The 22,265-nt window shown below is 46.1% G+C and overlaps 2 protein-coding genes across 2 annotated transcripts; both read left to right on the top strand.

The window, feature by feature from the left end:
• Positions 1-11,649: 11,649 nt before the first annotated feature.
• LOC124692574 (protein FLX-like 3) lies at positions 11,650-15,022 on the top strand. Its single transcript, XM_047225969.1, has 5 exons — positions 11,650-11,709; positions 12,003-12,041; positions 13,710-14,238; positions 14,411-14,544; positions 14,614-15,022. Exons 3-5 carry the CDS (start codon positions 13,718-13,720, stop codon positions 14,754-14,756), a joined length of 798 nt encoding a protein of 265 aa, XP_047081925.1. The 5' UTR covers positions 11,650-11,709; positions 12,003-12,041; positions 13,710-13,717; the 3' UTR covers positions 14,757-15,022.
• A 3,000-nt stretch (positions 15,023-18,022) lies between these two features.
• Positions 18,023-19,369, top strand: LOC124690286 (phenolic glucoside malonyltransferase 1-like). Its single transcript, XM_047223688.1, has one exon. It carries the CDS (start codon positions 18,023-18,025, stop codon positions 19,367-19,369), a length of 1,347 nt encoding a protein of 448 aa, XP_047079644.1.
• Positions 19,370-22,265: the final 2,896 nt, after the last annotated feature.

Genomic DNA, 22,265 nt, shown 5'->3' with positions numbered 1-22,265 from the left:
GACCCATAGTCCAGGGGTAGACTACTCACACATCACACCGGGGGCGACCATGGCGGCGTAGAGTCCTCCGGAGATGAATCCCCTCTCCGGCAGGGGTGCCGGAGGCGATCTCCGAGGATCCCCCGAGATGGGATCGGCGGCGACGGCGTCTCGGTAATGTTTTCCGTATCGTGGCTCTCGGTGCTGGGGTTTCGTCACGGAGGCTATTTGTAGGCGGAAGGGCAAGTCAAGAGGCGGCACGGGGGGCCCACACCACGGGCCGGCGCGGCCAGGGGGGGCCGCGCCGCCCTAGGGTTTGGCTCCCCGTGGCCCCTCTTCGTCTCGTCTTCGGTCTTCCGGAAGCTTCGTGAGAAAATAGGCCTCCGGGCTTTTATTTCGTCCAATTCCGAGAATATTTCTTTACTAGGATTTACGAAACCAAAAACGACGAGAAAACGACGAATCGGCACTTCGGCATCTTGTTAATAGGTTAGTTCCAGAAAATGCACGAATATGATATAAAGTGTGCATAAAGCATGTAGATAACATCAATAATGTGGCATGGAACACAAGAAATTATCGATACGTTGGAGACGTATCAGCGGCACGGGGGGCCCACACCACAGGGCCACGCGGCCAAGGGGGGGGCCGCGCCGCCCTAGGGTTTGGCTCCCCCGTGGCCCCTCTTCGTCTCGTCTTCGGTCTTCTGGAAGCTTCGTGAGAAAATAGGCCTCTGGGCTTTTATTTCGTCCAATTCCGAGAATATTTCTTTACTAGGATTTCTGAAACCAAAAACAGTAGAAAACAGCAACTGGCACTTCGGCATCTTGTTAATAGGTTAGTTCCAGAAAATGCACGAATATGATATAAAGTGTGCATAAAACATGTAGATAACATCAATAATGTGGCATGGAACACAAGAAATTATCGATACGTGGAGACGTATCAGGAACATAAGAAAACCTTAGAGTAAAACTCCATACTTTATATGGTGAGAAACCATACATCCATATGACCAAAGTTAACTATAAAAAGAACTATAATCAATATAGTTACCTTAATGATAAGTTGTGGATAATAATAGAAGTTAATTGGTAGAAGATAAAACCAATTCTCAAATCCTTAGTAATTAGGGAAGCACATGAAATATTAAGCAAGTAACCACCTTATCATGGTTAGGGAGAGTAAACCCTAGCACATGCAATATGGTGTCATCTCATATCTACAACCTAGCATTATATCTCAACCCTAGTTTGTGCATCACATGGGGATTGCTAGTATAATCCTAAAACCATGCTAAAGCTCGAGATATGAGCAAGGGAACTATTTAACCAACTCCGAAATGAAACAAGATAGCAAATTAACATATCTCACAAGCCATGCCCATGTGGGTGCAACTAACTAGTGTTTCCATATAAATAGAAGTCTCATGAGAGAAATGAGATCCACTGAACCATATTAAACTAAGGGTTTAAAAGATGACAATAATACTTTAAAATAACCTTAAACAATTCTCCAAATCAATAACCACCATGAGCACATGAAATAATGTTGTGAGATCATATGCTCAAATAATAAACTTGATATTAAGCTATGCCTTGTAAATTGTCTAATGCAATGTAACAAAAGATAAATATAAAAACTTAACTATCAATAGGTACTTAGAAGAACCTCTTGAGAAATAGTTTGGATTACCTAAATTGATATTGGCAATTAGGACTATATAAGTGCCTATTTTCAATCTCTATTAACATTAAATAAACAAGGGTGTCACTACACATATGAAATATTTTAAAGCTCTTATATTTACAATAGTATCTTTGTAAACTCCAAAGGGATTCATACATTTAAAATCCTGCAAAACAAAAGGGAAATTGCAAATCAGAATTAAATAGAAAATACAAACCAAAAAAAATAAAATAAGAGCAAAGAAAAAGAGAGAAGAGAGGCTTACCGGATGGGCCACCGTAGCCCAGCACCATAGCCCACCAGGCAGCCCACGAACCAGCCCACCCCGCAGCCCAGCTAGCCCAACTTACCTGTTCGTTACAAAATATCGGAGGGGCGTCGTCCTCATCCCCTTCTCCAGCATGGACGACAGCACGAAGCCGTGTTCGGCTTCGTCGCGTCGCTGGCGTCCTCTCCTCGACCGAAGGCGTGACGAGGCGCGTCCTGGCGTAGTATAAATCCCCACGGCGAACCCTAGCCCAAATTCTTTTCTCTCTGGCTCAAATTTCGTTCCCAAGCCGGAACCCTGCCGCACCACTTCACCATTATCGCCGGCGAAGGAAGCTTCCCCGAGCCTCGGCGTGGTCACCATCGTCACCACCACCCTCGATATACCCAGCCTACGGAAGGAATCGAGCTGAGAAGCTCCAGAGTGGCGACGTCGAGCTCGTTCCTCCGATGGCCGGAGCGGTCGATTCGGCGAACTAGAGCTCCTCCGACCATGTCGTCGCCTCCACTCGGCTCGCGGTGAGCCACCGAGTCTCCCGAGCACCTTAGCTCCCCCTAATTTCCGTTGCATCGTCGTAGCACCGATCGATCGTGAGCGCCGCCGTCGGGCATCACCGCCGCCGTCGCTCCGGCGACCATTGGGGGGCGGCGCCACCACCAGTCTGCTCGTCTTGAAGCCCTCGTTCGATTGAGCCTAAGCACAACCCCACGCGAACCCAGACTCGCCGGCGGCGACCACCACTGGCCGCCGGTGATGCACATGGTTGCCACATCAGCACCATGTGGCAGCCAGCGTGGCTTAGCCCCACCAGTCAATGACTGTGTGGGTAGAGTCACCGGGTGTGTTTAGTTATTTCCTTTTAAATTTAAATCCAGAAAATTGCTGCAACTTCAAACAAATCTAGAAAATTCAAATTAAGTCAGAAAAATGTAAATAAGATATTAAAATTCTTAGAAAAGAAAACTCCATCTAATAAAAATATAAAATGGAATATTTATTTTTAATCAAAATTCAATTATTTAATACTTGTTATTTAAGCCTTTAATTTTAATTCTAAATTCAATTAAAATTCAATAATTAGGAAAAATTCATAAAATAAATAAAAACCAGTAAGTAAATAAGGAAAACATTAAAATTAATTTTCCTTTTCTATTAACTTATTAAATCCTTATTAGGAGGATTTAAAACCCTAAATAATAATTACCTAATTATTAATTATCTAAAATAATAAAATGCCAAATTCAATATTATTTTTATTCTCAAATTATTAATAACTTCAACTTTAAATTGAAGTTATTAATCATAGAACTATATGGTGATTAAGAAACCCTAGTTCCATATGGTAGAAAACTAGGAACTCATCATTTCATGTGTAACCCTAAAACCCTAATACAATTAGGAACCTTAGCTCCCCTACTTCATATGAACCCTAAATTATTCCCTAACATAAACCCTAGGTAACATGTGATCATGTTACTTCATTAGTAGTTATAGATCCATAATTAGCAGCTAAATGCTTACCATGTTCACATAAAATATAGGAACCCTATTACTAGGAGATTAGCATTCCATGTGTTCATCTTAATCAAACCTAGCTGATCAAATAGGACCAACCCTAGTTCCTATCTTCCGAGATACCAACCTTTAATTAACCTTAACTAGCATCACACCATTGTGATGAGTTCCTATATCATCTATACCCAATATTTATTATTATATACCATGCCCACTAAACCCTATTAGTGTAAGATAATTATTAAACATCCTACTTAGGAAACCACCATTCCTTACTTAGTGAATCCAATAACAAAACCTAGACAACCTCAACCTTAATTGTTATACTTCTTATTATATAAGAAGTATGTTCTTCAAAAGTTATTCTTTTGAAGAAAATAAGAAATCATCTTCAACCCTGCTTATAAGAACCTATAAACCCTAGCCAGCTATCACTAGCTAGATAAACCAATCTTAATAGCACCCATGTGTAATTAATTACTTAGGATGCCTAGGCATAACTCCATCTGGTATTGATGAATCCAACCTTGTTTGGATCCATCTAATATCTACTCCAAAACCAATTGGAACCATAGTTAACCATAGAACCCCACAAACCTAATTATCATACTTGTTCTTTATCAAAGTACATGTTCTTTAAAAGTTATTCTTTTAAAGTATATGATAATCAATCATTAACCATGCCATTTAGTACTAAACTCGACCACTGTTCTTTACTTGATAACATCATGCCAATTGTCATTCTTTGTGTGCTCAATTGATTATTATGCTTTATCATCTACCCGTTGATAATACCAAGTAAATCACACCTGAATAAGAACCTTGTATGTGAATCACTCTAAAAGTGCAACACACCCTAAACCAATCATTACAACTCACTGATCCTAAATCATCGGGGTTAGGTCACGCTTAGAGCGATTGCATCTCATAATTATGCATTATTGCATTCTTGCCAATCTTTTAAACATCGTCCTTACCGGACGATGATGCTATTTCAGAATTTGGAGTTACTACGTATCGGAGACCTTGCCTGCATAGTCTTGCAGTCAAGAAAGGCAAGTTCATCACTTGCTCATGTCATTTGAGTATTTTTATCAAATTACTTGCAAAGTATTATGGTTATCACTATTGCACAAAAATCAAAACCACTACTTTCATAACTATGAATATGACTATGTGGTGGGCAATGGAACCATGGATTGTGTTGATATGGTGGAGGTTCCATTGCACGGGTTTATATCCATCTAGGATTAAACAACAAATGTCGCCGATGATTCTTGTGCCGTAATACCCGTGTTAACCATAAGATCCGGAGTGGGACGGAGTAGTCAAAAGTGTTTCCACCTCTCGTTCATCAACGGATGCGCTTACCGTAGACGGTTGTATCTTGCGGAGCAATTGGTGGGTGGGGAGCCCCTTCTAATTCCCCACGGTATAGCTGTTGCTTACCGTAGACGGTTCTTGCCGCTATGAACAATTGGTGGGTGGGGATCCCTTCTAATTCCCCACGGTAATGTGGTCTATGATGGGTTGCAGCTACCGGCGAAGGAGTTTGGTTCAATCCCGGACCGTCCGTCGTGGTCGGGGTCCACCCTGAAATTACGGGAATAATGGGACCGGCGAGGACCCAGGGTCGGGGCATGCAACAAAGGGTGGGTGTTCGAGGTAGCGGATGAACATGATTGGCTAGACCTTATACCGGGCCTCACACCATAGCAAGTGTGGACGGGTCATTCCCGGTTGGCACCAAGGTTAAGATCTCTTATGGGTAAAGCAACACACCTCTGCAGAGTGTAATGAACCGTGACCTGTCACTCCCTGTTCCGGGATAAGGAACTGCAACGCGGCCGGAAAGGAGCTCCATGAAGTTCTAGTAAACCGGTGAAGGCTGACGGACATAGTTCTTCCGAATAAAAGCAACCTCTTGAAGAAATGATTATGAAAACCTGCATTGGTATTAGACTTTTGGTCTAATGCCGTAGCTAGTGCATTAAACACCTCTTTCCTATAATGAACTTGTTGAGTACGCTCGTACTCATCCCACTCTTAAATCCCCTGCTTAGATATGGAGGCATCGAAGGAGGATCTACAGTGCAACTCGAAGAACGAGGAGTCAACAACTACTTCAAGAGATAGGACCCTGTCAGAGGAGTCAGATACCACATTCAACAAGTATAAAACTTAGCTTAGCAATAGAAAGGAACTAGTCTCCTAAACTTAGCTCCTATTTAGCTAGAATCTATTCATAGCCTCTGTAGCTAGTTAAATACTCTACAAATAGAGTTCGTGTTAGGATTAGACTACGAGTCGTTCTCCTGGAGTTTATTTGCAGATTTACCTCATTGTAAAGTAGGAGGCTGTGCTGATCTTATGTAACAGAGTCTGTATGTAATTCTATAGACATGCCTTGGACCCGCATATGTTTCTGTTGTACCACTCTGAGCGATATAATACTAGTGGAACGGTGTTTCATTGGTGTTATATCAGACTTGCATACTACACCATGCAGTGGTATGCCGGGTCACCACACCTTTCCCCTTCGGACTTCTGGAAGCTTCGTGCAAAAATAGGACCCTAGGCGTTGATTTCGTCCAATTCTGAGAATATTTCTTTACTAGGATTTCTGAAACCAAAAACAGCAGAAAACATCAACTGGCTCTTCGGCATCTCGTTAATAGGTTAGTGCCGGAAAATGCATAAATACGACATATAAAGTGTATAAAACATGTAGATATCATCAATAATGTGGCATGGAACATAAGAAATTATCGATACGTCGGAGACGTATCACTGACCCGTCCGGAAGACACTATGGGTCTCCTGGCTTGGCGGTGGAGCCACGCTCAAAAGGAGGTGAGCTGCCACAGTGCCGGGGAAGTACATACTCCATAGGGTAGGACCTCGTGTTAAGGCGAATGGGCGAAAGGTTATGTCCGGGTATCCATCGTGGCATATGTCGTTATGCGGGGATGATGCCCACACGATAGGTATCCGGATAGTTGTGGGGAAAGTGTGCAAACTCTGCATAGTTAAATCTATTCGAATAGCCGCGTCCGCGGTCATGGGCGGTTGGAATGGCTGTTGCTTAGCCTGATGTGTTTTGGTTTTACGAAAATGTTTTGAGCAAAGAAAGAAAAGGACTTTGTTTTGGAGTACCGGGATGGTATTGGAAAGTTGTGGTGACCATATGGAGATGGTCGGAAAGGAAACAAAATGGGTTTACCTTTCCTAGTGTTTTATGTTGTAGTTCCTCTTTTGAAGAATCTTCTTCAATAAAGATATAGAGATGTCTTAGATAAACTCTTGAAGTGTCCCTCTTCGATTGAGAAGTTGGATGCTATCTCCACCAAAAACATCTCTTCTCTTCTACATGCTATATCCACAAGAGAAACTATTCTCTTCTTCATGCTAGTTCCACAAGAGAAATTAGCTCTTCCTCTTGTCTTCTCTAGTTAGAATTGTTATCACCTTCTTGATGGTTTGCGAGTACAATTCCAATGTACTCACGGCTTTGTCCCTGGCTATTTACTTGGCCAGACTTGGAGGATTTCGACCAGAAGAAGAAGGAGTTGACGACGTCTATACGAGCTAGGAACGCCTTCCCAGTCAGTTGCCTGTAGGGTTATAGCAGATGACTTGGGCTCTACGCTTATTGAAGTGATTCCGCGACTCTGATGATTAGATTAGGCCCTTCAAGGCTATTATGTAAAGATTGCTCATGTAACCTCATTGTAATTTTCTTATTCCGTTTTGTAATGGATGATGTAATTTGATATCAGTTCGGTTATGTGTTCACGGCGCACTGATCATGGGATCGTGAACTGTATACATAACAGGGTATTTCGGACAGTTAGTCTGGGGTCCCCACAGATATGCACTATTCGATCTCGATCGGTGTCTGCTCGACTGCTCCCCTCGTCAGAGTCAGTGAGTCACACACAAGACCAACATCAACGACAAGGCGTGTGTGGCGCCGATCGGGACCTTGCACTGACTGACGCCCTGTCATTTGGGTGTGCATCGCCCTATGGCGTGTACTATGTACGTGTGGTTGTGGTGGGGGTCGCGTGTATCGCCACCCACACCATTTTAGATACGAAGATGAAGAGGGCAAACGGGAACGGGATAGCAAGTCACAATAACGGGTGAGAGTCAGTGAAGTGTTTTCGGCTGCACATCGTTATCACACAGATACATGTATATATGCTTATGAGGAGGTTCTCTTGCTTGTTAACCAAGTTGAGAGTACTCTTTTAGGTAATATTCGGTCTTCAACATAGAAATGTTCACCAATCTAATAGCACCCTCCTCCCCCCCCCCCCGCCACCCCAATTTGATTTCTACAACTAAGATGCTTAGCTAGACAAGACAAGACAAAGTTTGTGTTCGGTACAAGTCACTACAAAAAAAGTTGTTATTATCCATGGCCCAATCCGTGGTTAAAGGGTTTTATTTTCCTGCTTAAAGAATCATTCGGGACGAAATGCCACTCATGACTGCTATTGCATCCCGTAAAAATCTACTACAGATCTTTCTGTCCATGGTGGATGAGTGGTCATTAACCACATTTTTTTTGGTCTGTGGTAGATTGATTTCTGACGCCATGCCACCTGCCACGTGACAACAGCTGTTAGCTGGCCGGCAACGCCATCATCTGGTTGAGATTTTTTGTGATAGATGACCCAAGGCCTACTACATATTAAATGGGCCGTCACATCTAAGGCATAGTAAGCTTAAATGGGCCAGACCATCTAAAGAAATTAGGTCTTTGTTGGAGCCACTTACATTCAAGTTTGGTGCATTATATCTCATGATGTATTTCTCTGGCCTACCTTTTATAACCTAATCCCATGCCTTTTGATGTGTACCTGATGTGATTGATCTATCATACACATTCTAAGGGTCATTATTGAGGAAGAAAATTATTGGGTAACCTTATCACGTATGACTGGTTGATGATTTTGATGGTTATTACTAAAGAGAAAAAAAGAGAATTTGGTAGTAACAGTGTAGTTCAATACGCGGACACCACTGTTAGGTTTTGAAGTAACACGCTAGGGGCTGCTAGTGCCAGTTAAGCTTTTTCGGTTGCACATCGTTACCACAGGCCCGTGAGGAGGTTTTCTTACTTGCTAACCAAGTTTCCAAAAGGAAAGGTATTGTTTTGGGTAATATCTGGTCTTTAATATAAAAGAAATGTTCACTTGTGTATTAAAACCTTGCTGAAAATATCATTCTTCTCACCAGTCAATTAGCAGTTGGAGAAAAAACTTAGGTATTCACGACTAACACTTAGAATGTGCAGTGTGGAGTCACCTAGGTAGCGATTATGACAGCGCATGCTCCATCTGCGTCACCATATTAAGCTCCACAAGCTCATTAACTATCACATGGTGGAGTGAACTACATACGGCCAAGAACAAAGATTATGTAAGACTAGCTGAATGCCCGTGTGTTGCCACAGAATAACTAAAAAGTGGAGATATCGATCAAACAATTGTCCTAATTTAGTAAAGTTGTAAAATATAAGGGTGTGTGGTTTCTATTCATGCAAGAAAAGAAAAGAAATCAATTCTCGCTCACCCCTCTTTCGTCCTTGACACAATGTTTAAACTTTGGCAGATCAAAGAAACTCTTCCATAGAACAACAAGCCTAGCTATCCCCTCAAAAGAAAAATATAGAGTTGTCACAAGCACGCTTGATCAGATGCAATTTAGGAGCATGTAAAGGTTGCAGAACAGACAATCAATTTAGACGGAATTCTACTATGTTTATTTGGCAGGTCAACAAAATATGTCCATGCATGGCATCATTAAGCATACGCACAGCAGAAAATGCACCAACAAAATGACCTACCCATAAAATATCTAGACCTTCAACATATCCAGAAACAACATTTCATCTGCTGGGAAATAGTGTATCTAGCTATGTTTCCTGAGCATAACGTTTGACAATTGAAATGCGGCTGATATTAGTATTTTCTCGCATATCAGATCTCAACAATATCCTCTATAGAAATTTTTTGTTCATGGTATTCTTGTTCAACGCTGGAAAAGGCACTGCGGTATCAAAGTGAAAAGCAAAGTAATAGAGTTTTGGCATGGAAAAGCAGGGCTAGCTGCAAATTAATAGTAGGGACACTACTATAATATTCAAATGGTTAAACTTAACATGATTCTGTTGAATTGATTAAAAAGTGTTGCCACTAATACTATGTTGGTTTGATCATAGTTGGCCAGCAGATAATAACCATACCGACCTGGCTTCGGTATTGCAGCATGGATGTCTTCTTTCCGTTGTACGCGATCAGTAAGAGGTTTGATTAAGGTAGAAGGACAGTAATCGCCCAACACCAGGAGCCAGCAGCATCAAATTCCACACATGGTCATCATCAGCAGCCCAACACGCACCAACCAAGTCACCAGCGTATTGAGGAGAAAGTTTGGGTACTAGACTGAGCAGTCAAGCTTTGCCTCACCAACTAAGTAGCGTTCTGATACGTCGTGACCTACGTGGTAGAAGTGCAGCATTTTCCCGCACAGGTAAAATCTGAGCTCGTACTTTTGGGAAGACTACGTAGGATCATGTCAAGGGTTGCAACCCTTGAGACTTTTGGTTTAGAAGTACCCAAATTACATCGTCGAACCTAGACAAGAGTTGTCCTGGGTTGCTTGATGCAACTCTCGATGTGTATGTAATGTGGAGTATTTGGCGCAGCTGGAACAACTTGTACATGTGGAGCAAACATACCTGCTGGCAAGATCGATGAAGATTGTTGAAGAACATATGTAAGCCCTGGAGCTTCCGATCGTTGCGGTGAAATAGAAACCTCCAGCATAAGGCTTTATTTACTTCTAGTGTATTTAGGGGATGGGAGGGGATTATTTTGTATCTAGGAAAATTCCCACTAGTTCGTTTACTTCTCCAGTTTTGGACGAAATAATCCCAAGATATCTCCTCCCATCCCCTTTTATCCTCACATTTTTTGCTTAAATTGAAAACTCTCCATCATACTAGTGTATTTTTGGGGAAGGGTATTTGAGAGGATTGTGTGAACACCAAATCCCCTTTCATCCTCATACCCATTGGAAAGAAAAATACGAGAGAAATAAACAAGGTATAAGCGTGGAAACCGCTGAAGTCGGGGGCTGGGTTAAATGTGAACACTCACGGCCCGCTGAATGTTGCTAGTTGCTACCATAGAAGCGTGTTTAGGTTTCAAGTTTCATTATTTGAGATAAACTACGATCTTTGACCGCTGCGGGTTCTGATCTGCAACATAGATTGGTTGATGCTTTTATCAACAAATTGTTAGCCTATATGGAGGGTTTGAAGAAGACAAACAACGAGGTTTCACAATGGTTGAGATGCAAGTAAACTTTCAACAAATTGAATCCTTTTGAAAAACGTGAGGAGACTTAAACTTGCAGAGATTTATATTGACACAAGATTCTGGGAGATTCCTATCATGCTACCTTTGGATGTAAAAAAAAATTAGCCTTGGGATTTCCCATCTGGATTTTAAAGGCCTGAATTCCTTTGTTTGGTTGTCCATGGTATTTTGGCCTAGAAAAACTGAGAAATTCCAAAATTTCTTCCGCTCGTGTCTGCTCTTCTCGCAAGATTCTCGGCTTCCACCGAAAATCCTATTTGCCGCCCTAAAGTGAGCTGCATTCCGCTCACGACGGCGTTTGTGTTGGGCCGGCCCATTTATCAGTTTCCGTTTTCATGTTTTGCTGGTTTCCTTCGGTTTTGTTGTTTCCTTTTTTTTCCTTTCTTTAATTGCTGATTTTTTTGTGAGATTTAAAAGTTTTGAAAATGTTTATATCTTAAAGATGTTGATGTTCAGGATTTTCAAAAATGTTTACAATTTTAAAAACGTTCAGTTTTTAAAAATATTCATTTTTTAAAACTGCTCTCTTTGTTACTAATGTAAGAAATTCTAGCTTTTTGTAGATTCATTTTTTGGTCCGTATATACAGTAGTTCACTTTTAGTTCGTGGATTCGGATATTTTAGTTCGATCCAGGTCTATTTTGATATTTTTTATGGTACTTGAAAATATTAAACGGTACATAAGTATTTTTTAGTTTAAAACGGTACATTAGTGGGAGTAACGAGTTTCTGTTATTGGGCCGTATTGGGAGCTACCCGTGAAGAAATTGCTCCAGGCCGTCAAACCCGAACAGAAGAGGTCGAGCGAAGGAGGAGCTTCGCCGACGACGTCAGCGACGAAGACCCAGGCGGCGGCGCCGCTGGTAAGCCGCCTTCCCGCCCTCCCTCTCCCCTGGACCTCCTCCTCGACGTCCTCCTCTCGCCCTCCTTCCTCGATCGTCCCTTCTCCAGGCCGTCCTCCCCCCGTTTTCCTTCGTCGCTCGCCCCGTACCCTAGATCGACGGGTGGAGGGGAACGGCGACGGGAGGGTGAACGGCGGCCTCTCCCTGGCCCTTCCTCGGCCGGGATCCCACTTGCCATTCGAATCCTTCCCTTCCCTTCCAGCAGCTCAAATCAGATTTTTTTGCCTAATTTTTTTTATCTGTTTGAACTGCAGATTCCTTGGAGATTTAGTAGCAGCTGAGTCCAATTGGAGGTATGGAAATCATAATCTCTACTCCTAGTTTGATTTATGCCTAGTGTTACATGGCTTTGTGATACATATATTGATATTTCAACATTTATGCACAGGACAGTTAACATTCACCTCTGAACACACTAATACAGTACATGATTAGCACAAATTAAGGAAACATAACCTCCACTGCTCACAACCTACGAGGACATTAATACACAATTTAAGTGCACATAACCTCCACTGGTCGCACAAGAGATCAATAACATCAATTTATATAAAAAAGGCAAGACTTGCAGGATTAAGCGCTCGTTATCAACACAGAGAAAACAGAAATAACATTTATCATGAAATCACACAGACCTCTCAAATTAAGCATTAACCGTCACTGCAGTGATCCATGTTGGTCATAACAAAGGTTTAATCTCTCTTTTGTAAAGAGGGGAGTGAGCTGGGTCGCACATCTGTGTGCTAAACATGTTCTTAGTAGTAGAATTTCTTCTCGGTTTGATGTAGTTCCAGATTTTTTGACAAGGGCTATCCAGTCAGATGTAGACTCCATTCCCGATTAATAAAGTAATGGATTGATATTAAAAGAAAATTTGGGCACATGGAGCAAGAGGCAGATGAGCAACAAGCGGTGACTCTCGAGAATGGAAAAGAAAACCGACCCCCCATATCTTCTAGAGTTTCTCTAATGGCCCACTGTAGCCACAAAACAGACCGACCCACTAATGTCTCGGGCCAACCAAAGGGTGGTACCCGTAGATCAGCCCAACAGAGCCATGGCAGCAGCACAGTCATCCGGAACTCAGAAGGGCATATACATCCAGTCATCGAAGGGCGAATCCTCGAATCAGCATCGCTTCAAACGATGCTGCGACCAGCCGATGGCGCTACGGACTGCCATTAGCCTGTCGCCACGGTGCCAAGTCGTGACATCTACGCCGACTTTTCTGAGCTTCGATCCGGCCAACGACCTCTCCTTTTCATTAAAAAAATCTCTATGAATTATGTGGGTGCGTGAATCATCTGATCCAAGCTAGGGTACCATTTTTTATTTTACGTTTTTTATTGTTTGCTCATAAACTATTTGTTGAAATGATTAGTTTAGGTTACCGATACATTTGTTATTTTACGTTTTTTGATTGTTTGCTCATGAACTATTTGTCGAAATGATTAGTTTAGTTACTGATATCTTTTAGTCACAGTTATTGTGTTTCCTGTAATAAAGCTCTATGTTTTTATGTTTCCTTGTCGTTCTTGCATGCTCAAGATAACAACTAACAGTTTCCTTAAACTGTGTATTGGTGTCCTCTGAGGTTGTGAGCAGTGGATGTTATGTTTCCTTAATTTTTGCTAATCATGTATTACTGCATTCAGAACTGAAGGTTAACTATCCTGCCCATAAATGTTGAAACATAAATAAAGTTTCTTGCAATCTTAATCCCGAGTTCACAACAATTCACTATTCAAAATTGAGATGGGCTGACTGAGTGACTCTGTCATCAGTTGTTCAGATAATTGCAGTGCACTTGTATGTCAGATGCTATTTTTTTGAAAAATCAAGAAACTATACAGGACAAATACAGATTGTAAAACGTCCAGTTTCAGCAATATCGAACCACTGCTGCGGTTGAAATAAATAGCTCCCTGGTCTCGAGCTCTCATTCTGGTTATTCTTCACAGGTCTATAAATGGCAGGGAGGAACCGCATAGGTCGACAGTACTATGAGGAACCACGAGGATTTCGTGATGGCCCTCCTCCTCGACTTGCACGAGAAAGGTCTATCTCACCGCGTCGCTTCGAGGGAGAGCTTTCTAGCCGCCGTACTGAGATGCGCAGAATCCGTGATGGCAACCAAAATCTGGTGGATGAAATTGTTGGTCTCAGGCAAGCAATGTCTCGGTTGAAAGAAGATCTCAATTCCTTGAGCCAGGCTATACCTAAGCTCCGTGCAGAGAAAGAACTTGAATCGAGGGAGCTAACTCAAAGGAATCTGAAGCTGGAAGCTGAGCTACGCTCTTTAGAACCTCTTAGGCAAGATGCCTTGCAGCTACGGTCTGAAGCAAGTACACTGCAGTCTTTGAGGCAAGAGTTGACTGCAAAGGTGCAGGGTCTAACAAAGGAGCTTGAGCATCAGAACTCTGAAAGCCAGCGCATACCTGCCATGATAGCTGAACGTGATAGTCTGCGGCAGGAACTAATCCATGCTAGGTATTGAAACATTCTGGTTTGTGTGCGTGCTACGGCTAGATGCAGGATGCTGCTTCTTTTAAATGTGAAGTCTAAGTTGGTGGCTTAGATGAGACGTATATTTTTAGTATTCTGAAGCCATTCCCCCTTTTATTTTAGTGGAAAAAACAGCTAATTATTGATATCACTGTAGGGCGGCTCTTGACTATGAGAAGAATGCAAAGCCAGAGCTGATGGCCCGGGTGCAGGCAGTGGAGAATGATCTTGTAACTATGGCTCAGGAGTCTGAGAAGCTTAGGGCTGAGCTTGAGAAGAGAAGGGCACCTAGTATGTCTCGTTTCCTCAGTTAGTGAATCAGTTGTGGTTTTATACCCATATAACATGAATTAATTTTAGGTTTCAGCGGCCATGGAGCTTATGGACTACCTATGGCAACTCCTGGGATGGGCTTGCAAGGCAACTATGATGGTGGCTATACCTACACGGAGAACCGCTATGGTGCTGGACCATGGGACCCCCCTGGTTATCCACACCCATGAGTTGGGTTTCCGATCCTCGCCCCCTGCAGTGTCCATCGCTATTAGCTCTTGAAATGCGACGAAGTTCTATCTTAGCACTAAAACTTGCTGTGTTGGTGATTTCAAGGCACATTTATAGTGTTTCTAGCTTTCCTGGCAACTTATACCAGCTCTGCTTGTATTGACACTTTCAAAAGCCGTGGACACCCACTGGCTACGTTAGGAGGCAGTTTCTCACAGCGAACAAACGAGACTTACAATTTAAGCTTCAGAAAATTGTATCAGCACCCGGAGCTTCTGAGGCAGATTTCCTCACAGCCAGTTGCTTTTTTTTTCTACCTTCTTGGAGGTCGAGCTCCTTGTAAGCTTCATATCGTCAAATGCTATTGTGAAGGAGAAGTGAACCTCCCTGACATGTTTAGGGAGCTGGATGTACAATCCAGCCGCGTAGTTTCAAGTCCTCACGGATCTAGATTTGGATTTTAATTATTTAAAAATAAAAATGACATTATCATGTTGCATAACATTATGGCACTATTTAGTTTACAACACAAAAGAGTTATCATCGTGTATTGGAAGAACAAGCAGGATCCATAGCACAAACCACAGAAAGCGTGGAAACTTTTTACTCTTCTCTGCTTTCCATTTGAGATTTGCTATGTTGTGCCATGTGCGAGCCGCACATGCATGAACTAAGAAGTGTGGTTGATGTGCTTTGTTTTTGGCAGAGCTTACCGCTCCTTTTTTTTCTCCTATAATTGTGATGGCCATCTTCTTAACTGGCGTGAGGTTTTCTTGTTTTGTGAGTAGTTCACTTTGGTCCGTTTGTAAAGGTTTTTGTGCTGTTTTTCGTATATTAACTAGATAGCTCTTCTCTTTTTAACTAACTAGGAAAATGGCAGTTTCTTGCACTGGTAGAAATAAATCTTGAAATGCTACAGCGAATCATTCGTGCTTACATTTCTTATCTTTGCCACAGTTGCTGATGGTGGTCATGATAAGAACTCCCATCAAATTCGAATCGACTTTGGTTGGGGAAGAGGGCTATAGGCGGAAAAAAGAGAGGAATGAATCTTCCTCCCACCTACTTGTACGGACCATTGTGTCTTCGCCGGTGAATCCCATCAAATTCAACTGACGCCGACATGCATCATGGGTTGAGTGAGAGGGCGTCGATCGAAAAAAGAGAGGGATGAAGCTTCATCTCTCCCACCCGCTTGTATGGACCATCGTGGTGCTCTACACCGGGTTAACATGCTTCTGCCTTTCACTGTTTTGCCACATAAAAAGAATCAGGACTCGTTTCTATATCCTCTTACATGCCTCTTTCTAGCTGTTTCTTCAAACTTGTATTGCAAATTATAGTGCTAGACAGAGAAATGCTTGTCTTAATTGGCAGTCACGTATTTCAAATACGATTGAGATGAATACTATCGGTGGGACAAATGTTGTTCTGCTTCTGCTTTTGATAGTCCTGTATCCGGCACCTTAATTTGCAGCGCAATGAGAGTCTTTTTTGGTTGTGCCTAATTTTTTTAAAATAGAGAGTCTGCTAGAGATCGGTTTTTGGCCTGCAGTACTGGAAAATTCAGTTTTTTTAGTGGCCGAGCTGTTTGAAAGGAAGACAGATTTTGGGCAAATTATTTTTTTAGATGAAAGGGCCTCGCATCGGTTCCATTTCCATTAAACCATCCCACAATATTCCAGGTTTTTACAAATACTCACACCATACCCGGGGGGAAGAAGTATCATTACAGCACCAGGAAACACCCCCACAACACCTCCAAAACACAGATGTTTCAGATCACAAGACAAGCTACCCTGGCACCTAAAATTTCAACCACTTGCAGAAGATGAATTACACTCTATTCACGATCTTGAACTGCTCACCATCACCAACCATCATCAAGTCATTGGCTGACAGGGTCCTTGCTAGATCCAGGGCTGCAATCTTGAGAGCCTCACCCTCAGCACAACACATGTTTATCGGCTTCACCTCATCAGTTATCAACAGCTTCTTTATAGGCATCAACCAGGATCCGCCACAACAGGAGTGGTGGAGCATGAGCTAAGACCTCCAGCGAAATCACGTTCATTCTCAAATTTTCTTTTTATGTTCCCTACAGCAAAACATTTCACTGAGCAAAGAAGTAAGCCGTTTTTCGCCAGCCCAACCATGGGAAACGATTAAAACACATGTCATTCCTGGTGAGACATATACTCCATAAGACAACAACATTAATCATATTAAGCATCATAAGTTTTGTTATGCTCCCACAAACTAGCCAAAGCTTCTAATGAAACCTGGGGTGAACCTAGCCTAGTCACATGTAAAATCTCTTTTCAAATAGCTTTAGCAACTACACAGTTAAAGAACGAATTAATGTGTACTAGTTTCATTTTCATTGCAGAAGACACAAGTCAGATCATCCATATTTTGTCCCTTAAGGACTTGTTTGGCTGTCCGGGCCAAATTTCCCCGGGTAAATATTCCCGGTCGGGATTAAGCAGAAACAGGAGCAAACCCCCGGGATTATTTTCCCCACCTCCGGACTAGGGGCAAAATTTCCCCGGAAAAAAAGCCGGGAACCCGCCGGGATTTCTGTAACCAAACAAGCCCTAACTAGGCAAATTATCAGACGGCCGACGCGGCACGTCCCACTCTTCCTGGGCATTTCTCGGGCCGGGCCGGGCTTCGGGCTGGCCCGAAAAAAGCCCGACGGGAAATCCTTGGCCCGAGCCCGGCCCGGCCCGACCGACTTTCAGCAAATTTCGGCCCGAGCCCGGCCCGCGGCCCGAAAAGCCCGATTTTATTCGGGCTGGCCCGGCGGCCCGGCCCGATCTAGTGGTAATTTGCTTTTTCTGTGGCCCGAGCCCGGCCCGATTTAGTTACGGGCTGAAGAATGTTGGCCCGAGCCCGGCCCGATAGAGAGAAAAAGCCCGGCCCGGCCCGGGATTTTCGGGCCGGGTCGGGTCGGGCCGTTCGGGCCGGGCTTCCCATGCCCAGGTATACGTCCCACTCAAATCTGGGTTGGTCAACATTTGTAAGCATAAGATTCTAGGCACGCAAAAATGCAACTTAATTAGTCGAATCCAATCGAATCCAATCGGATCCAATCGAATCAAATCGACCCAATCGAATCACAAATGATACATAGCTCCTGAGACAGCTGAGTAAAATACTTTGATCAGTCTGTTTATCTGTCCTCCCCACTCCTCAGCTCTGAGTAGCTACTCATCGTCTCCGAGGACCGAGAAGACCACAGATCCCACAGTCCAACAACGCCATGGCTTTTCCCTGCCTCCGCATCCTCGACACCACCACCGTCACGCCTTCCGGCCCCGCGCTGCCGCAGTCCTCCATCCCTCTCACCTTCTACGACGTGTGGTGGCTCGGCTTCCCGCCCGTCGAGCGCGTCTTCTTCTACCGCCTCGCTCCAGACGCCGACCTCCCCAGGCTCCTCTCCAACCTGAAGGGCTCGCTTTCCACAGCTCTCCGCGCCTTCTTCCCACTGGCCGGCAACGTCCGCCTCACCCCCGGAGCCGCCTCCACCCGCCATGACATCTTCTACGCTCCTGGAGATGGCGTCCCCTTCACGGTCGCGGAATACGACGGCGCCGACCTGGCGTCGCACGAGCCTAGGCAGGTCGCTGATATCGCACAGCTCGTCCCGCGCCTGCCTGGCGGCGGGGCGCTTCTCGCCGTGCAGGCCACCGTGCTGCGTCAACGCCGGGGCCTCGCTCTCGGCGTCACATTGCAGCACGCCGCCTGCGACGGCGCGGGATCCACCAACTTCCTACACACCTGGGCGGCCACCTGCGCCGGAGCGGAGCTTCCAGCGCCTCCTGTCATCGACCGGGCGCTCATCGGGGACCACCAGGGCCTCTACGACCACTACGCGAAAAACATGATAAGCAGCAAAGAACTGGAGTCCGTCGTCAAGCTGCCCACGGACCAGCTCATGGCCACGTTCACGCTCTCTGGGGGCCAACTGCAGAGCATCAAAGACGCGGTCGCCGGCCAGGCCGTGGGGCGAGGTCAGCCGCCACCGAGGTGCTCATCTCTTGTCGCCGCCTTGGGGTTCATATGGTGCTGCCACTTTCGTGCCAAAGCGGGGAGCGCGCTCAAAGCAGGTGGCTTCGGGGCCGAGGAGACCTACTTCTCACTGGCCGTCGACCACCGGCGGTGGTCGAAGCCGCCCGTCCCAACGGCGTACTTGGGCAACTGCATTGGCCCAGCCATCTGCACAGCGCCCAAGAAGGAACTCGCCTTGGCTGGCGCGAGCAGCCTCTTGACGGCGTGCGCGGTGATAGCAGCGGGCATCGAGAAAGCAGTGGCGGCGCCGGAGTGGGAAACGCTGATGGAGCGCATAAAAGAGGTGGCACCTACCGGGGTTCTATCGGTGGCGGGATCGCCAAGATTTCTAGTGTACAGCCTCGACTTCGGGTTCGGCCGGCCGGTGAAGGTGGAGATTGTGTCCGTGGCGAGAACCGGGGCGGTGGCGGTGGCGGAGTGCGGCGCCTTGGGCACCGGTTTAGAAATGGGCATCAGTTTGCCGCCGGCTGGCATGAAGGCGTTCCAGAGGTGCTTTACCGATGCCCTCGCGTGCCTATCGTCCGATCAATGCAACTAAGAGGTACAAGTCGTTAATTTGCCATCGAAACTCGATTCATGGGCGCATGCTCCCTACTCCTTGCAGAATTTTGAATAATCTCGTCAATTTGTTTTGAGAATAATATGTTGACAGTTAAATGTACTACAACAAGCTTAGAAAGTTCATCAGAGTATCAATATTTATGCATCAGGTTAATTCATTTGGGTAAGTGTTCAGTAAAGATTGGTCAGGCTTGACCGGATGAAACTCAATAGTGTTTAAGTGTATAAGAGCATCCCCACTCGTTTGGGCTCCCCACGCCCAAATCCGGCGAAATTTTCGTCCGGATTGGAGGAAGATTTGGCGTGGGGAGGCCCATTTTCCCAGCCGCGAGCCCAGGATGGATGCAACGTAATACGACGAATTCAGACAAAATAGGCGGATTCGTTCAAACATAAGCAAAATTTAATGATATTTAACATATAGAGGCGAGTTCGTACATAAATAGGCCGAATTCGTACATATATTTGAATTCGGCGATTGGCAAACTAATACTAAAACTAAAAGCGGCCTCCTACATGCCGAAATGGTGGTAGAAGGTCGTGTAGTCGCCGCCGTCGTCGTCGTCGTCGCTGGAGCCGGCGTCGTCCTGGGGCAGCGGCGCCTCGTACCAGCGGCTCGTGCCCTGGCCAGCGTCGCCGGCGCGTGGAGGCGACGGCCGGTAGATGTCGTCGTCGCTGCTCTCCTCGAGCTTGATCACCTCCCTGGGCGCGGCGTTCCGCGAGGACGGCGGTGCGGCGGCGCGGGCGGCGAGTTGTCGCGCGGCGGCCAGATCCAACATCCGCCGCTGCTGCTCCGCCTCCTAGCGCTCCCAGTCGCGCCTGGACCACTCCAGCGCGGCGTCGATGGGGAGGCTGTTGTCGGCGGGCACCAGGTCCTTCAGCGACCCGGCGATCGCCTCCGCCACCGCAGCGTCCTCCGCGCGATTCGCCTCCTCCTCGGCGAGCTGGTTGGCGGCGGCCGCGGCGGCCTCATTCTTCGCCGTCTTCCTCTTCCGCCCGCGCGGCGAGGAGGGCTGGTCGCGGATGACGAGCGCGGCTGGCTGCTGCGCCTCTCGGTCGGCGGTGGAGACGTCGGCTCCTTCTTCACGGTGGCCGGAGACGGCCACTCCTTCTTGACGGTGGCCGGCGTCGACCCGCCGGACCTAGACGCCGATCTCGAGCCCGACGACAAAGAGGACGGCGCCATCCTCCTCGGTATCCGGGAACTACCGTGCCGGCGCGACACGGTAGCCGCCACCGGCGGCGGCATCCCCCAGGACAGGGGAGTTCCCGTCCTCGATGTGCGCGAGCACATTCTCGAGGGTGCGGTTGGGCGCGCTCCACCATCGGCGGCGGCCGGCGGCGTTGTTCCTTGCCGGAGGAGGAGGAGGGCCGTCGTAAGCGGCGAGTTCGCGTTCGTACCTTCGCCGGAAGAACGCGATCCACGCTTCGTGGTTGTCAGGGAAGAAGCGCGGATCCGTGCGCTGCTCGTCACTGAGAGTGACGCGCACCTCCTCGATCGCCGCTTCGAGTGCGCCGCCACCCGTTGGCGGCGGCGGGATCGGCACGCCGCTCGCGCTCGGCCTCCAGCCTCCCGGCGCGCGGAAGTCCGGCGGCGCAGGGTAGCCCGCCGCGTGCAGGAGTCTCCCCTCCCATTGGTGGATAGAGCGGCGGCCGAAGCCGTTGTTGGCCGCACCGTCGTTCGCCATTGCTGGTTCCTTCGAGTTCGGGGATGATTTGGGGGAAGACGAGCGAGGAGGTGAATGCGGGGCAGCCGGGGTAGTTCGGCGATAAATAGCGGTAGGCGCGCATGAAACCGAGGCGACGGCATTAACTCGCCGCGTGGAAGCTACGCGTCCGGCGAATGCCGACCGGCGGCGGGTTTTACAGCGCGCGGAAGACGATGCGATGAGGACGACGATCGGTGTCTCTCGCCGACAAGTTGGGGCCACCAGACGCGCGGGAACGTTTCGCGCGCTTTCGTTTCGTCCGGAGTCCCCGAGCGCTCCCCGGGGGGCCGGGGGTGGCGTGGGCTCGCCGGATGGATGAAGGGCCAAATCCGGACGAAAACGAGGAACCGGGGGCGCGACTGGGCCGAATTACGCCGTCCGGATGGAAAAAACGCTCGCCGGGGGGCTCGACGGGGGTACGAGTGGAGATGCTCTAACGACGCAATATTTTTGAAGGGCTGCGTTAGCCGTCGGTCGCCGGATTTTGGGTCAAAAATCGGTTGATCTCCGAACCGTTGGATGTGATGTAACGGTTGGTTGGATCTTCACTGTAGCATCATTGGCGGGAACCGTCGCTATCAACACTCAGAAAATTCATTCACACCGCGTCATGTTTCCATGCATGCATGGGATCCTCGTGTGTGGAACCCACTCTATGCCTACTTCTGCGCTACTGTCTTGCATGCATGTAGATGTTTGAAGCCCAGCTAGCCTCGCTATTTGACTTTCTTGGACGTGCATCTAGCTTGAGCTAGCTAATCTCACGGTCATAGGGGACACACCGATGGCTTAAAAAAAGAATATTGAATAAAAATGTCTATTACAACAAAATTTCTCACCTCGGCATACAAAAAAAATATACTATTACAACAAATCGCCATCACAATTTTTAAGAAAATAATCTTACAAAAAGTGGTTTAACAACAAATTTTTTCCATTAAATTCATTTACGACAAAAACTACCCACATCTCCAATGAAACTCACAGACGATTACAACAAAAAAAATGTGTTTGCAACAAGGTAAAATGGTCATCACGAACCACATTTTTTGCTGCAAATTCATTTACAACAAATTTTGTCCACTATTTCTACAAAATTCACAAACTAATACAACAAAATGCACATGTTTTTGAATGCAACAATAATAAAGTGGTTACACACCA

Source organism: Lolium rigidum, chromosome 2 (genome assembly GCF_022539505.1).
Source record: "Lolium rigidum isolate FL_2022 chromosome 2, APGP_CSIRO_Lrig_0.1, whole genome shotgun sequence".
In the NCBI taxonomy this organism is placed as follows: Eukaryota; Viridiplantae; Streptophyta; class Magnoliopsida; order Poales; family Poaceae; genus Lolium; species Lolium rigidum.
This window is presented reverse-complemented; position numbering and strand designations above follow the sequence as displayed.